Source organism: Cydia splendana, chromosome 24 (assembly GCF_910591565.1).
Source record: "Cydia splendana chromosome 24, ilCydSple1.2, whole genome shotgun sequence".
Lineage (NCBI taxonomy): Eukaryota > Metazoa > Arthropoda > Insecta > Lepidoptera > Tortricidae > Cydia > Cydia splendana.
Window position 1 is genome coordinate 9199295 of NC_085983.1, and position 16808 is coordinate 9216102.

A 16808-nucleotide genomic window follows, 5' to 3' on the forward strand; every position below is an offset into this window, starting at 1 on the left:
TTAGATTAGCCAGTGTTAATAAGTCGCTGGCCCAATACAGGGTTCTATGTTTCACTTTTATCGAACTGAAATTTGAACATTGTCATAGTGACATTAAGTCGAATTTCAACTAAAGTTGGTCAAGCAGATCTTGTCAGTAGAAAAAGGCGGCAAATTTGAAAAATGTAGGCGCGAAGGGATATCGTCTCATAGAAAATTTGAATTTCGCGCCTTTTTCTACTGACAAGATTTGCTTGACCATCTACCGGGTGTGGCCTGTAACACGAACAAAGAATTATAACATAGATTGTACTCCAAAAACCGTGACACTTTTGTTCAACAACTTTTTAAAATTATTTAGTATTTAGACCCTATTTTTCATACAAAATAAATATTATCTTCAATGGACGCCATCGCCACGCCATATCATTGTGATTGACGTTGCTTGTCACGCCTTAAACATAACAAAATTCGCAATACATTGCGTCTTAGAATAAACTTTAAAATGTAAGTATTAAAAATCAAACCACAAGTTATTTTTAAAAGTAGCTGAACAAATGTTGATCAGTATGAGGAGTACAGCCTACAGTTTAATTTTTTGCTCATGTTACAGGCCACACCCGGTATATCTTGAAAATGTAACATAGAACCAAATAGAACCCTGTAATATTGGGCCAGCGAAGTTACAGTTAGGTGTAAAACCGTCACAATAGTAGCATATAATATATATGTCCATGCATATTATTAGAATGTGGAGAAATTGATGTCGATCAAAGGAATATGTACAGTCAGCAGCAAAAGTTTTGGGTAGCTAATCTAAACACTCGACTCTGGTTATATTTTTAAACTACTAACCAAACGGTGACGCCGTCTGTAATTTTCTGTACAAAACAGTCTGCCAATTTTTGCGGGGGAGGGGCAAGTCAAATGTATACGAAACGTAAAAATAGCCATGTCAGATAAACGTCAGTCCATGCATTGTGTATGACCATTGGCCGCCTATTTTCGACAGAGGGGAACGCCTGTTAATGGCTACTCCGTTTGGTTATATTCCTATAAGACTTGAAAGTCAACTACGAATGTCGATTGTGCAAGTAGTTCTTTTCATTCGTTTTAAGTATTTCGCTAACGGTGTCCTGATACTCCTGATAACTTAATAGATGGCAAAGTAAAAGTTAAACAATGATATAAAGGCAATCTTACTTTATTCATATGTACACGCTTACATAAAAACAACACATCTCAGTTACATGCAAAACTTACATTTTCTAGATATTTCGTATACTCCGGCAAGCCAGCTTTGTCAGTAAAAAGGCGGCAAATTTGAAAATAGTAGGCGCGTTTCGATCTCCCGTACAAAATTTGAATTTCGCGCCTTTTTCTACCGACAAAGGCTCGCCAGAGTAGGGTAATTCGCCAGGAACTGGCCACTGTTAGTAATTGGCCACCAAATGAATTCTATTCACCTATAAACAGAATTCATTTCAGTATAAGGTTTCAATAACTGGCCAGCGTTCAATAACTAGCCGCCGTATACTAAAATGAATTCTGTTTATAGGTGAATAGAATTCATTTTCAGTTTAGGGCGGCCAGTTACTAAAACTGGCCAGTTACTGGCTAATTACCCTATAAATCATAAATATTTTAGGATGGGTTTAAAAAAATAACCATGTTTGGTGAAGGAATAGGTACTTTTACGGCGTACTATATTTTAATAAAATCCTATAGTACCATAACAGTTGCAGTCTACCATCAAAGATATATATAAGTCCTTATAAGAGAAATAGTCTAAAAAAACGTGCCTCCGAAAATCAAGAAATATTTATGTTCGAAAAGATGGTGCCATACCTTTGGCCTATACTCGTGCAGATGGCGACACCGTTTGTTATTTAACAATTTTAACACATATCAGTGAAAGAACAAGGAACAAAGTCATATGGCGTTCTAAAAGTTTAAATCCTGTGTCGAATGATGGCAGTAAATGTACTGTGGTGACTACAAAATTTACTTTTCACATCACCTATTCGAAAAAGGGCTTTTTCTTCCCCGCTAGGAGGGATCAAAGTGGCACTTTTCTTCCCTGCTAGGAGGGATCAAAGTTGTACTTTTCTGTTCTAGGACACGATTTTTTCTTTCTTGCATACAATTTTTTTTTTGGTCAAATAATACATACATATTTTGGAACATAACAATTTCCTCATAGTTGATGTGAAAAGCAGTATGTGTCACACGGTATCAAAATTATTTCGTCTTGGGCGTTAACACTTGAATCCCTCATTACGCTCAGGATTCAATGTACGCCCTTGACGGAAATATATCATCTTGATCCCTTGTAACACAAACTACTATTACTACTACAATACGCCTCTTAAATTCTTTTTGCTACCGTTTATTCACCAATGAAATGCTTTGATGGTTCATTTGAAGACAAGTCACATTTCCCGAAAGTCTAATCTAATTTGAACCTTAAATCGGAACGCTAAAGTTCAAATTCTATTGGCGCGTACGTGATAAATCGTACTGTCCTGGAAACGGGATGAAAAGTTGCTGATTCGACTTGTTTTTAAAATAGCCTATTTTCCTACTTTTGATTCTCAGAGAAATCATAGCCATGCACTTAAAATCTTGAAGTTCTAAAAAAAATGTTCAACAAAACACTAAGGCCCGCACACCGGATACGTATGCACGACGTGCACGTTGTAATGTACAGATTCTTATGAGAGACGGCACACCGCTTGCGTGCAAGTCTACGCCCGCGCTGCCGTGCCCTGGCCTTTACACTTAAGGATATGTTCTTACTTCTTACCAGTCCATTTTCTAAATCACTAAATCTTCAAAATCAATATATTACAGTCATTCTCCTGTTCTTTAACCTCATATTCCAATTCTTTAATACTTTCCCTGGAAGTAGATATCTTAGGAGAAAATGATACTTTTTTAGGAGGAGTTTTAGGCTTGTATTGACCGACTTTAGTCTTAACTGGCGGCGTTTTTCTACTGAGAGTTTTTTTCATAAGTCTATCATCAGTTTTCGGCATACTTTTACCCACAAAATCTTGGAAAGTATCTATAAAAGTTGGCGATTGGTTTAACTTTAGCGTATCTTTTCTGACATCTGTTTCTTTATTTGAAAAAGACCTGTTTTTAGGCGTTTTCAAATTTTCAGTGCTTTGGAACACTGATTTGCTCCTTTTAGGCGGTGTCTCATGATCCGAGTTTCCTTTTGATTTTCTCTTAAAATTCGCCAACGCCAACTTAACATCATCTTGCAGGTTATCTTTATCTGAATCTAGTTTCAAAATGGAATTTGAACTGGTGATGCCATCATCATCATCATCTTCAACATAGCTGTTAATAACTTCCATCATCTCTAAAGCTTTCCGCATGAGTTTTTTAAGCCCGTTGACATTAATTCTGGCCGCTTCGTTCACAATGGTTTCTGTGATCTTCTGGAACTGTAAGTAGAGGTCCGGGCTGTCCAGGTCCGTGGTCTTGATGGGCTCGTCGTCCGGCAGCTGCCTGGCGGTGAGGTTCATCAGCGAGGTGATGGAGTACTGCTGGAAGGCGCTGCTGAGGTTGTACTTCATGTAGTCGTGCCCGTAGTGGATCGGGTAGTAGTGCACCTGGAACAATGCAATCATAACGACTGTTCACAGATGTAGTGCATAATTATTTTACATCGTATTTTCACGGAAACGTATCGTGTCTTGCTATTTCAGTCAGTCTCGGTACAAAAAGTACTGAGTAAGAGAGTAAGACTGAAGTAGCATGACAAATACGAACGTTTCCGAGAAAATACGATGGAAAACAATTATGCACTACATCAGTATGTTTAGAACTTCACAATATTTCTTTGATTAAATTTGAACTCAGTTTCAAAATATTAGTTTTAAATAATACTTACGTAGAAAATACGATTTTTAAATGTTGGCAGCAAAGTATTATTCTTAACTACAAAAATACTACATATAGTGTGTTTAAACACAAAGGGTATGGTGACATGTGTCATCTCCATACAATTTATAACCTTAAAACAGCAATAACCTTTCACCGTACCCTTCGTGTTTGAAAACTACTACAAACATGTTGAGCAACATTGCCTTACCATGGCACAATCAGCGGTCTCCAAACTACGGATATCGGGTCAAAAAGTAGGGTCATGATATCAGATACATAGCTATGAATATCTTTTTTTTTTTCTGGCTTACTCTGAATATATATTGCCGAGAAAGGCAACCATTTACGACTGTAGTTTAAATGAAATGAGCTGTCAAATTCGAGGCACGATTTCTTTTATCTTGACTCTACTATTAATCACTGCGAGTTTTCGGATTCGTTACAAGTGTTGGGTGACGCAGACCCGCCACCGCGCTCGCCTACGACAGCGCAAGGCCTCCCCCAACCGGTTATATCAAATCAACGCGCGCGACGTGCAGCAGTACGCGACGCGCGGCCATCGTGAACGCTACTCGCACTTTTAGTGCTTGATAATGCGAGACCTACGAGTAGGCTCTCCGAAACATGCGCGAGTGACAAAAAAATCTAAAAATACGAGAGTTAAACCGTGCTGTATATATATGCGTACATATATGTATATGTGCGTGTGTATTAGCTTAGAGCATTCGGATCTTCTTAGCTCCGATGAATATAACATTCAGATCTTCGCTCCAATGTAATATGGAATAAAATAACAAGTATTATATGGGGCATTATCTATGAAAAGCGGCCTTATTGTCGATGGCGCTTACGTCGCACAGCGTCGCGCGGCATTGTATTTATATCGGAGCGTCGTTAATGTCATAACTGTCATAAGCGCCATCGACAATAAGGTCCCTTTTCATAGATAACGCCACACATGTATTGATACCTGGAAGCCCTTGGTGAACTCTTGGACGACGACACACGACGGACACATCCGCTGCCGGCTGTAGCTGCTAGGCCCTAGCCCGGTATGGTAAGTGCAGCGGTAGATTTTCTTCGTATCGTTCTGGTCCAATATTGCGTACGTCACCTTAGTTTGGTTTTCCATTTTCTGCTTCCATTGCAGAAATTCTGTGAACGAAACAAAATAATATTGATGTTGATAATACATAAATACAAACAAGAAATAGTACCATAAAGTCCATAAACAATTTAATATCTATAATGGAACAATCTTACACAAATCGACCTAATCCCATTGTATTCATTGTAAACTCATTAACGGCTCAGCCACGACATTGCGCGACTGGCGACGGCGGCGGCGGCAACCGTAGGTGCCTTTCGGAATGAAAGGTGCGATCGCTGTGTCTCGCTCTAACCTATGGTTGCCGCCGCCGCCATCGCCAGTCGCACAATGTCATGGCCGAGCCGTTAGGCTTACGTTGTGGGTTAGGTACATATACACACAGATATATCATCATATAATAGATCTAGATAAACATCCATAACTCTGCTAAATCGCGGCATCTAATCCCGAGAATTAGCGTAGGCACTAGTTTTTACGAAAGCGACTGCCATCTGACCTTCCAACCCAGAGGGTAAAATAGACCTTATTGGGATTAGTCCGGTTTCCTTACGATGTTTGCCTTCACCAAAAAGCGATCATTGATATTTTCATACATAAGTTCCGGAAAACTTATTGGTACGAGCCAGGGTGTGATCTAGCGACCTCGAGATTGAAAGGCGCACGCTTTTCCCGATAAGACCTTGGGAGTCCGTTTAATTGAATCCGAAGCCAGCAAGTAGCCTTCCAGCCGAGTCATATATAGTGCTTTTCTCAAAAATGGTGCAAGAAATATAAATATCATAGAAATATTTTACAAAAGCAACGTTCTTACGTATATATTTTCACAGATAAAAGCCCTCTTGCCGCCTTTTTATTTTTTTAATAAAAAAATAGAAGTGTATTTTTCTGCCGAAAATACGCCAACCTATTTGAGACAGCTAAATAGTCGCGGTACTAATCATCTGTTTGGCTGTTTAATGGGCCTGTCCCTTCATTTGATATGGCCATTTCAAGTTTTAAAAAGTTTGGAACTCGACAAATAATGGAATTTGTATGCAACATTGCAGTCCCAAAATCGAGACTGCAATGTTTTTAACTTTTTAATTTTTGGCTGACCATAAACTACGCGCTTCGCGACCTATTGTTTACACGGCAAAGTCGACTTTGCCGTCCATTTTTGAGAAAAATTATTCGCTCTCTCACCGTCTAGAGTAGAGAAGAACATGCTCTCAACTCCGTCGCTATGCTTGCTGCTCTTGTGCATGTCGAACATAGTGAGTGTCTTGTATTCCTGCTCGCAGCCGGTGCACACGAGCCCCATGGCCAGCTTTATTGGCCCCGGGCACACGTGGGAGTTGCTCTCCACTGACGTGCTGCAGATCGTGCAGATCTCTATGCGGATTGGTTTCGGGAGAAGAGTTGTACTGGAATATATAAATAGAAGTTTATAGTCTGTATCTTTAGGTATTTAAATAAAAGTAAACAAAATCTACCCTCAAATGGCTTCTTAAGTCAGTTCAGGGTAGATGAAAACATTATATGATCAAATAATGTAGGTTAAAGTTTGGGTTTGGTTGGTTAATCAATAAATGTTATAACTACCCGAAAATTTACAAATTGTTTGTTTACTTTTATTTAAGTACCTAAAGATACAGAGTATAGTTACAGTTGTTTTGGATGCAGTTAAAAAAAATTTAGGGAGAAAGTATTTCAACTAGTCTTATTTTTGTTTTATGGGGGAATCAATTTATACATTCATATCACAGAGTGAACTTAAACTTTTGACAGTATTTATAAGAAAGGGATAAATCATAAATCAACTAATTGAGGCTTGTGACGTTTATGAATAAGGGGAATAAAGTATTGTATATTTATTTATTTATATAGCCCCTTAGACTGGGTGAGAGAATTTAATCAATGTTGGTTGCTGGCTTCTATTGCTCTCTCTCAACTCAGTGTGCCTGTTGGCAAAGGCCTCCTCCAATAGCTATTTATTGGAGGGTTTTAGTCTGAACTTCCCTCGGAGACCAGCCGTAGTGGGCAGGTTTTTTGTGCAAGTTGTTTTGTGTTATGTTTATTCTGTTTTGTATAAAACTTTATTTATTAAATGTATTTTATTCTTTCTTCTTCTTCTTTATATTTAAGAGCTGTGCTCTTGTCGGTGGAGCAATCTCCAACTCGTCCGGTCCTCTGCCAACTCCTTAACCTTCTGGTATGACACGACCTGAACCTTTTCTTTTATTTGGTTGAAATAATTTATTCTCGGTCTTCCTCTTCCTCTCTTTCCCTCTATTTTTCCTTCTATGATGTTCTTTAGGAGCATGTCGTGTCGTAGCAGATGTCCAATTAGTACTCCTCTTCTATTTTCTATTGTCGCTATTATATTTCTTTTCTCGTTAATCCTATCTAGAACCCTATCATTTGATATTTTTTCCGTCCAACTAATCCCTTCCATTCTCCGCCAACACCACATTTCGAAGCTTTCTAATCTTTCTCTCTCTCTTTGTGTCAGTGTCCACGTTTCGCAGGCGTATAAGGCGATGCTCCAGATGTAAGATTTAATAAAATGTTTTTTAGTGTTAGTAGACATTTTTGATTTGAAAATATGTTTTTTATTGTTGAAGGCTTGTTTGGCTATTGCGATTCGAGTAATGATATCTTGACTACATCTTGATTTATTATTAATGATACTCCCGAGATATTTAAAGCTATCGACTTGTTCCAAAATAGTATCATTTAGTTTAATTGGTCTGTGTCTCGTATATAATTTTGATGCTGTTAAGATTTTTGTTTTGCTGATATTAATTTTTAAATCTGATTCCTGTAAAATTGAATTCATATTGTTAAGCAATAGTTCTAGTTGTTCACTGTCTTCTGCGAATGCTGCTATATCATCAGCATAGCGTACGAAATGTATCTTGTTCCCGTTGAACTTGACTCCACCCTGGTCCTTCTCTATTATTTTGGTAATGGAGTTTTCTATGAAGGCGTTAAAAATTGATGGCGAAAGTGGACACCCCTGTCTTACTCCTTGTTTGATCTTAATGCTTTCCTTTTCTTCCCCTATCTGAATTAAAGTTTCCTGGTCTCTATATAGCTCGTATATTACTCTTCTATCTCTATAATCTACTCCTATTTCTTTCAGCGTTTTCATCATAAGTTTCCAGTTTACTTTATCGAAAGCCTTTTCTAAATCTATGAAGGCAACGTGCGTATTCAAACCCAAATCCATACGCCGGTCTATGATCATCCGCAGTGCTAAGATAGCCTCCCTTGTTCCTTTATTCCTTCTAAAACCGTATTGATCTGGTCCTAATCGACTTTCAATCTTTGCTTTTAATCTATTTTGGATTTTATTCTTTATTCAATGTATATTTAATTTGTAATACTGAAATTAATTTTACCACCTGCTGCAAATTATGGATAAAAATATACCTTATTAAATATTCGCTATAACCTCCAACTTTCACTGGTGTTTATTAAAACAAAATAATAATATTGAATTAAAGTAATTAAATATTATAGGACATTCTAACACAGATTGACTAAGTCCCACGGTAAGCTCAAGAAGGCTTGTGTTGTGGGTACTCAGACAACAATATATACACCGTGTTTTTATTGAATTCCGTTAACTTCGGGGTATAGTTAAGTACGTTTATAAGAACTAAATGGCATAGTTAATTTTCAAAAAAAAATTTTTTTTTGTTTTCTTTTTTGTTTTTTTTTTGTTTATAAAGTAATTAAATGTAGCATATAGCGTTGTTGTAACACGGGCATTACATTTAACTCAACCAAACAATTGAAATCTGTGACATATCAATGTCATTTCGTACATCAATCGACCGAGATTGTACTTAAGTTTAGTAGCAAATGTATGAACTCATTCTAAACACTAATCAATATGTAAGCCGGCCCTAAGGCAAGTGTACACGCTTGTAGAGGCCTTATAGGAAAAAAATAAAATATGGATTATCTCCGAAATGGACTTAATTAGAACATCGGTGTCTTTGAGAAAGTTACTTGATTTAAGCTCAGGAATGCACCCTTGAAATTAACGGAAATCAAAAAAAACACGGTGTATAATATATAAATACTTAAATACATAGAAAACAACCATGACTCAGGAACAAATATCTGTGTCATCACACATATAAATGCCCTTACTGGGATTCGAACCCAGGACCATCGGCTTCACAGGCAGGGTCACTACCCACTAGGCCAGACCAGTCGTCAAATTACTGAGATTGATGAGAATTACTGAGAACACATATGTAGTTTAATCATGCGCAATCTATCAGGTGGAAGAAACAAGTCGGGAGTCATGGAAATCAAGAGGAGAGGCCTTTGCCCAGCAGGGGGACACTCAAATAGGCTAGGAAAAAAAATCTAGAATGTAAAAGGTCTGGATTGAAGGATACATTTTTATCAAACTAATAATAACAATCCTACTCACGTTTTACTTCCGTTCGGCGTCCCAGCATGATGCTTCTGTATATGCTTGTATGCCATAAAATACACAGCAAACCGTCTCTTACACTTCGGACACTCAAATTCAACCTTCCGCTGTTCCTTTTTTTCCACAATCTCTTCCTTCACACTCACGTCAGAGGAGTCGCTCGCCGTGGCGACGTAGTCACTGTCGTCTTGAAGCACTTTCTCCACCTCACGTGAATTCAGAGACACAGCTGCCTTCGCCTTCACAGGCGGTTTGGCCAGCAGATTTTCGGGACTTTTCACAGAAATTAACGGCACAATTGTTGGTTTAGGCGATGATTTAGTCTTATTATTAACTGAAGAGTCCTTTTTAGGATTAATTATGTTATTTCTGGCGTTCTTAATATGCGCAATTTGTTGATGAGTCTGCAACGCTTGGGGCGTGAGACACTTTCTACCGCAATACTCGCATTTTATCGTTCCTTCCCGCTGTCTGAGCCTCGTCGGGCCACGGGCAGGTATCTTGAATAAAACATTATACTTAATAATACGTACTAAGGCACATTTATCACGAAATTTGGTAAGTTAATTCTAAAAATAAGCGAAATAATGCAGTGAACAGGTTACGCACTTTGACAGTTTGATTTGACGTTTGTTTTTTTTTCGTGTCACAGATAGCACTAAGGCAAAGGCTGGCGGCATACAGCCAATGTAAAAAAGTTCGATTACATTCTGTTTGAGTCAATGTTTTCAAATAAAATGTGTTTTTGAACAAGTACCAGATAATTGAATTGATGAAATGATAACTAAATTCATATTATTACATCAATATCGACTAGAATAATTATTATGGATTAAAAACTTACATTATCGTCTTTTTTAGCCTCTGAAGCTTCACCTCCATCCTCTTCAACAGTATCATCATAATTTTTTTCATTTTCTTCATTTTTCTCCACATCAGGACCGACAGATGTTTTTCCAGTAGTTACATCATCTTCCTCACTTACCACCTCACTCTTTATTTCTTCTGTATCCTCAGTATTGTCAGTAGATTTCGATGCTGACTCTGATTTTTTATTAGACTCAGATTTTCTGCCACTTTCAGGTTTTTTAGCTGGAGTCTCTGGTTTAGCATCTGAAGTTTCAGGTTTGCTGCCTGGAGAATCAGACACCCTGTAATGGGAGGAATAATTCTACTGTTAAAATCAATATATCATTATCCTGTAGTTTTGCTATGCAGCCCTTAGGCCCAGAGGGTCTACCGCGAATCACGTTCGACGTGTTGCCTCTCTGTCGCACTTGTAAACTCGTACGTAAGTGTGACAGGGAGGCAACACGTCGAACGTGGTTCGCGGTAGGCCCTCTGATCTGACAGAGACCAAGTGCCTTGGGGTTCTCGAGTGAGAACATTTCCCATACGAAAGGGAGAATGTTCTCGAGAATGGCTCAACTCAACCACAGAATAGTTCTACCGTACAGAAAGTAAACTTCCTACAAAACCGAAGTTTGACAGCAGGGTTGAATTATGCTGTCCTTTTCTGTTGTGCTGCTGCTGTCAATATGCACTATCCCTTTCGGCTATTTAGGATTGTCAAAATTCAAGCCTTATCTTCTCTGATCGTGCACGCAAAGGGACGCCAAGTTGTGTCAACCCTAAGGCCTCATTGGCACGAGCGCTTTTACAATGCGCGTTAAAAAAGCGTTTGAATGACACAAATGTGTATTTATTCACACGATGGCGGTGGCCTTCGAGCAACACCGGCTTCCGACACATCGGAAGGGGCCCAAGCGATATCTCACCGTACAAATCTTTCTGCCATTTTTCGCGGGGGGAAAGGTGCACACAGTCGCACTTCTCACACACTTACATACAAAATCCAATCTGTAATGACGACACAAATACATAGAAAATGACACACGTCAAAGACAAATCTTGCAAACCTCGATCTCTTTTTGTGTACGGACGAGTGACAAGTGTCACAACACGCACACTAAAACATTTTCGTTGAAGTATGTTATTGTATTCTGAGAGATGAGAAGTCGGATTTGTCGCTCGACCGATCCGCAATTTGTACTGAGCGAGCAAAATCGATAAATCCAACAATTACATGAGACTAAAATATAATAATTGTGTTTGAATGTAATTAAACGTATGATATGTAAAAAAAAATATTACATGTGAAATGTAACACTTTCTTTTTGTAAATTTGATGTCCCCGACCTCTTTTTATAACAAAAAACCGAGCAAACAGGCATTTTTGTGCAGCAGTGTTCACGCGCGCGTCTGGACTCGGTCTAGTGAAAAATCCAAGTGCAACTAGTTTTATTACCCGCGCTAGATTAGATTGACGCGCTAATCTTGTACCTCGGCAGAGGGGAAATAGCGCGAATGCCGCCTCCCTTCCGTGTTGCTCGAAGGCGGTGGCGCTTTTTATCAAGTGTTGTTGGATTTTCGACTTAACCCATTCAGGGCCAGCGACTCAGCGTATGGGTCATGCTCAAACAGTTCCGCAGGGCCAGTGACTCACATGTGAGTCCTGAATAAATTCTGATTTAAACTTAAACGAAACGTAATTTGATGTAATAACGTAAGTGTCATATAAGCTAACAACCATTTCTATAAGGCATATTAGGATAAAAAATTATAAACACGTTTTTTTTAATGAAAACAGGGTCTCGAATATTCAAGTTTGATTTACTATCAGTGCAATATAGTAAATATACTGAAATTCTAGATACATAATGCGATGCAAGAAAACAGAAAGATCTATATTTAAAAAATACAAAAAATATATATATTTCAGAAGTTATTGACATGGCTCAAGGTATGGGTCACCGTGGCCTGGCGCTACTTGTAAAAACTACTAATGTTTCCGTAGCAGGCTAAAATAAACTTTATTGGCTGGTTTTAAAGCTTATTTCATGTTGAAGCTGTTTGATATTGTACCATTTTACAACTGATTACTGTTTGGATGATGGTAAGCAAGAATTTGTAGGAACCAAGCCGTAGTATAATAATATTTTGTTTTGTATGAGGGGTAAGGCAACGAGGATTTTCTCCCACTGTACTTTTATGTCATAATATTTGGTGATCGTTGTATTGTATCTTAGGCAATTACCTACTAACAATGATGTTAAGGTTAATTTTTTTTCGTTTCAATATAGAACAAGGCGGCTGAAACAGTCACCACTAACTAATATGTATTGTATTACAAATAGTTTGTGACAAATATTTACAAGTTTTTTCAAACATCGTGGTTTCTACGGCAGATTAGAAAGTAAGTACTATAATACATTTTAAGTTGTCTATTGTTACTAATATAATGGTGTTTACCAAAACAAAGATACATGACCGACCAGGTGTAAGCTTATCGGACACACTTGGACAATAAACAAGGAATGCATCCGAGCGGCGGCGGCGGTATTATCTTTCATGTGGTATTTGTCACAAGAGTTCAAGATGTGATTCATCCCATCCCCCATTAGAGATGTATTTTGGAGTAACATGGAAAATATTATTTAGTCACGATTTATTCGTTGGCGACTTTATACTCCTCCTGTGCTGTTTAGTGATTTCGTATTTTGTGACCATGGCTATGGATTACCGGAATTTGAACCCGGCTAACCTGACCGACTGTGCTATGAACTGGATCGGGATATCGGGAAACGGGTCTAATTTAACTTCCAAGATTTGCCCCAAAAACAACAACAAAAAACACGGCAAGTTAAATAGAATCAGACCAAGCTAAGTTGGCAGCGATTTTGATAGCACAGGCTGAGTACGTAAGTGTAATTTAAATGTCAAACTTATATGAAATTATGACGTTTAACTTAACACTTACACAGGCTGAGCTATAAAAATTGCTGCCAACTTAGCTTGGTCAGACATTAAAAGCTTGTAGAAAGTAAAAATATCACTCCTACAAACTGCAATAATTAGTTTCTTTTTTGATAGGCACATAAAATCGGTGGTTAGTAAAAATGTTGCATAATGCTGTCCAACTGGCCGGCTTCATAAGCGGCGATTTATTTACCGTTCGCGCCAGGCTCGAGACCCATAAGCTGAGTCATACGTTTTAGCTAAAAACGGTTTGTATGGTGGCCTGGCGTATTGTGTACGCTCGGCGGTTCGTGGCCATGAATGGGTTAAGCGTTGGTCATTAAATCGAATTTAGCGCGCGGACGGATTCAAGCGCTTTTTTAACGCGCGTTGAAAAAGTGCTCATTAATATGAGGCCTAATAATTGCTCGGAGCAATGCTGAGCCGAAGGGAGCCGAGTTTGCCCGAAGGGAGGAGTTTCGCACCCCTGACTCTACTTACTTCTGTAGTCGGTTCTTCAAGCGCTCCATGCGAGCCTTGGCGAGGGTCGGACTGACTCTCTTGTTCGGGAACTGCCACGGCAAGTTCTGAGACGGAACAGCTGATTTCTTTAGCCTCTTCACTTTGGCACCTGCATTATCTGTAAAATAACAGTAGTAAAAATATTTGTCTATGTTTTTTTTTTTAATTCTTAATTTTATTTGTCTATGTGTTGGGCAAAGAATTAAAGTCATGTGGAATTGAGGCATGGTTTGATTTTTTATAAAACTTACTTTATGTAACAGTAACTAAAACACGGAAGGGTGCAAAATCCTTGGCCTCAATTGTGTCAATTATAGTCTTTATTTTTAGGTATTTAAATAAAAGTAAAAAAAAAATCCCCTCAAATATGTAGCAACTTAAGCCAGTTGAGGGTAGATGAAAATATTACATGATCAAATAATGTAGGTTAAAGTCAGGTAGTTCAGTGACTAGGGAATGCGACTTCCGGTTCGAGCGCCATCTTGATGGTCACAGGTCGTGATCAATTGCTTCGTTTTTTGCTCATTAATATTGTTTAAAGTGTAATATCGATAGCCTATTATACAGTAAACTAATGTGGTAGTGTGCAGTGAACGGAGAATTAATCTTGAAGCACGTTTAACCATCATTTTGGAGTCAACGGCCGGTTGTCCACGTGTTTCTTGTAAAGCCCGCTATCGCTTTACAAGAGCTAAATCACCGTACACTGTCTTATAATAATAATAAAAGACGTTTATTCAAGAAATTTGAACTAACCGTCTTGTACTAACCCTACAATTTCAATCGTATTACCTTGCTACTACGACCTTGATACTGGCGAAATAGCCCCAATGGGCTGAAGCCATAATTTTAAAAGAATGAATGAATGACTAGGGAATGCAATAACCGGCCGACCTTAATAACTGGTTTCGGTTACGGTTATGCCCGAAAAATAACCGAATATCGATTATAATCGGTTACGGTTATTTTCATCAAAAACTGATAAATTTACAATAAAGTAATTTAAAAAATACGAAAATAAAGGTAAGGTATTAGGGAATGTGAGTATAAGTCTTCGTTTTTTAATAAAACACACAAAATACAGAAAAAGTAAAATATGACGTTGGACGTGATACAATATTCAATAAAAATATTTCATAATAAGGGAAGTAAATTTGGTATATTTTCATTATTAAAGGACACGAATGACAAAAAATATAGTCACAGGCGTCACAGCCAAAAAAGGCAGGATTTTGTAGTCATTTGATCATAAAAACATTGAATTTAAGTCATAAATAAATAACCGAAAATAACCGTAACCGGTTATTCCAGTTTCCAATATTCGGTTATGAATTTTTGTCAAAATATTCGGTTATAACCAATTATTTCGGTTACGGTTATAACCGATTTGCATTCCCTATCAGTGACAGATCCAGGCGGTTTTGTATTTAGTTGGTTTAACCAATAAATGTTATAACTACCCGAAAATGTACAAATTGTTTGTTTACTTTTATTTAAATACGTAAAGGTAAAGATACAGAGTATAGAGATGGGCTGAATATTCGTTATTCAACATATTTGTGAGTGAGCTCAACAATCCCAAGACCAGTTTCACAGGCAGGATCACTACCATCTACTCATAGTTAGAACTAGTCATCATAATATATTACATGCTATACAATTCAAAGAAAAGAATGCATTACAAGTCTAGATGTGTTTCAGTGCATAACATTATAGTCTAAGCTAGATTGTTCAAAAATGCAAATAAAGCGAATTGCGCAGAAATTAACACAGTGCCACATATTACAAGCTAAGGTTATACCGTATTGTGTATCGAAATAATGTTTATATTCGATCATTCACTTACCTGATATAATGTAATCACTCTTCACAAAATGACGGTTGCAAACTTGCATGTTTTGAGTAATTTTACTCTCAATCTTGATAGCATCAGTCCATTTTTTCCTCTGCGCCTCTTCTTTAGGATAATGAAATAGTGTAATTTCATTCGTACTACGAGATTTACACTCCGGTACGGAGCAGGTATTAGAGTCCCCGATTTTTCCCATTTTCAGGACTTATTATTCACATTACAAGAATAGAAAGTTAAGCCGAACGTTGTACTCGTATTATTATCTTTCACTTCACTGCAATTGCAATATTCTCGAGAAGTAGACGGACGCCCGCCTGACGCCATCCACATCCACAATTTGACAATTGACTTGACATATCTTTTTTTGACGCACTTAACTAAGTACGTTCGGAAATGAAAATTCTATTCGGTGTTCGATGTGAAGAATCGATTGTAAATCGATTGTTCGGATGAAAATCGTTTGTATCGTACTAGCGCGAACTTCAAATTGACATCGAGCTTTAAATTTGTCAAGTTCAACGTTCAGCATGAAAAATAAAAACATAACAAATCATTCTTAAAATACCTAAGCTCAGAGAAGATACTTACTACCTCACGACTCAACTGAACAAATGTCCAATGCGATTTAGAAAATTAAAGTTTTACAATGTTCGGTAAAAGTATATGGATTCTATTGGTTTCCGTGGCACTGGTTGTAGTTGCTGCCACCACTGAAGCCAAATGGACTAGACAGCGGCCTTGTGATGCATTCTGCAATCGGACCAGCATGGTGAAGATGTTCTGCTGCCGACTACAAGGTTATGCGCTGTACGCGACTTGTGAAGACGGGAGAATGTATTGTTTGTAAAATTCTAGTGGAAAAAGCGATAAATATACAAATTTGTTTTTTGTTTCTCTCCAAAGATACCTATGTTTTTTTACCAAGACACGAAAAAGGTGGCAAACCTTTTTATACTGACAAAGCTTGCTGCAAAGAGTGCAAAGTACATGTGTTGTAGGTATACTTCATCATCTTCCTCGCGTTGTCCTGGCTTTTGCCACGGCTCATGGGAGCTGAGCTACCGAGGCTTGCCCGTCTGCAGCGAATATTTCCACCGATGAAAGTTAGACCTTTTTTTCTTCATTATAGAGCTGACGGTTCTGTTGAATATAAAATTAATCCATGTCCAACCAAAGAGCATATAATCACTACGTTCTGTATGTCCAACAGGAAT

The 16808-nt window shown here is 37.9% G+C and overlaps 1 protein-coding gene across 1 annotated transcript; it reads right to left on the reverse strand.

Annotated features, from left to right (window-relative positions):
* Positions 1–1167: 1167 nt before the first annotated feature.
* Positions 1168–15942, reverse strand: LOC134802329 (uncharacterized). Its single transcript, XM_063774935.1, has 7 exons — positions 15589–15942; positions 13722–13860; positions 10267–10573; positions 9420–9922; positions 6170–6390; positions 4847–5031; positions 1168–3602 (listed from the first exon to the last, which is right to left on the reverse strand). The coding sequence occupies exons 1-7, from the start codon at positions 15788–15790 to the stop codon at positions 2805–2807; spliced, it is 2355 nt and encodes a 784-aa protein (XP_063631005.1). The 5' UTR covers positions 15791–15942; the 3' UTR covers positions 1168–2804.
* Between the last annotated feature and the right edge of the window lie 866 nt (positions 15943–16808).

Excerpts from the sequence above, each read along its gene's own strand:
- LOC134802329 (XM_063774935.1), bottom strand. The coding sequence starts at position 15,790 with ATGGGAAAAATCGGGGACTCTAATACCTGCTCCGTACCGGAGTGTAAA. Across the intron at positions 13,861-15,588 it reads GAGTGATTACATTATATCAG|ATAATGCAGGTGCCAAAGTG; the intron begins GTAAGTGAATGA and ends GTTATTTTACAG. Across the intron at positions 5,032-6,169 it reads GTTCTTCTCTACTCTAGACG|AATTTCTGCAATGGAAGCAG; the intron begins GTGAGAGAGCGA and ends TTTCGTTCACAG.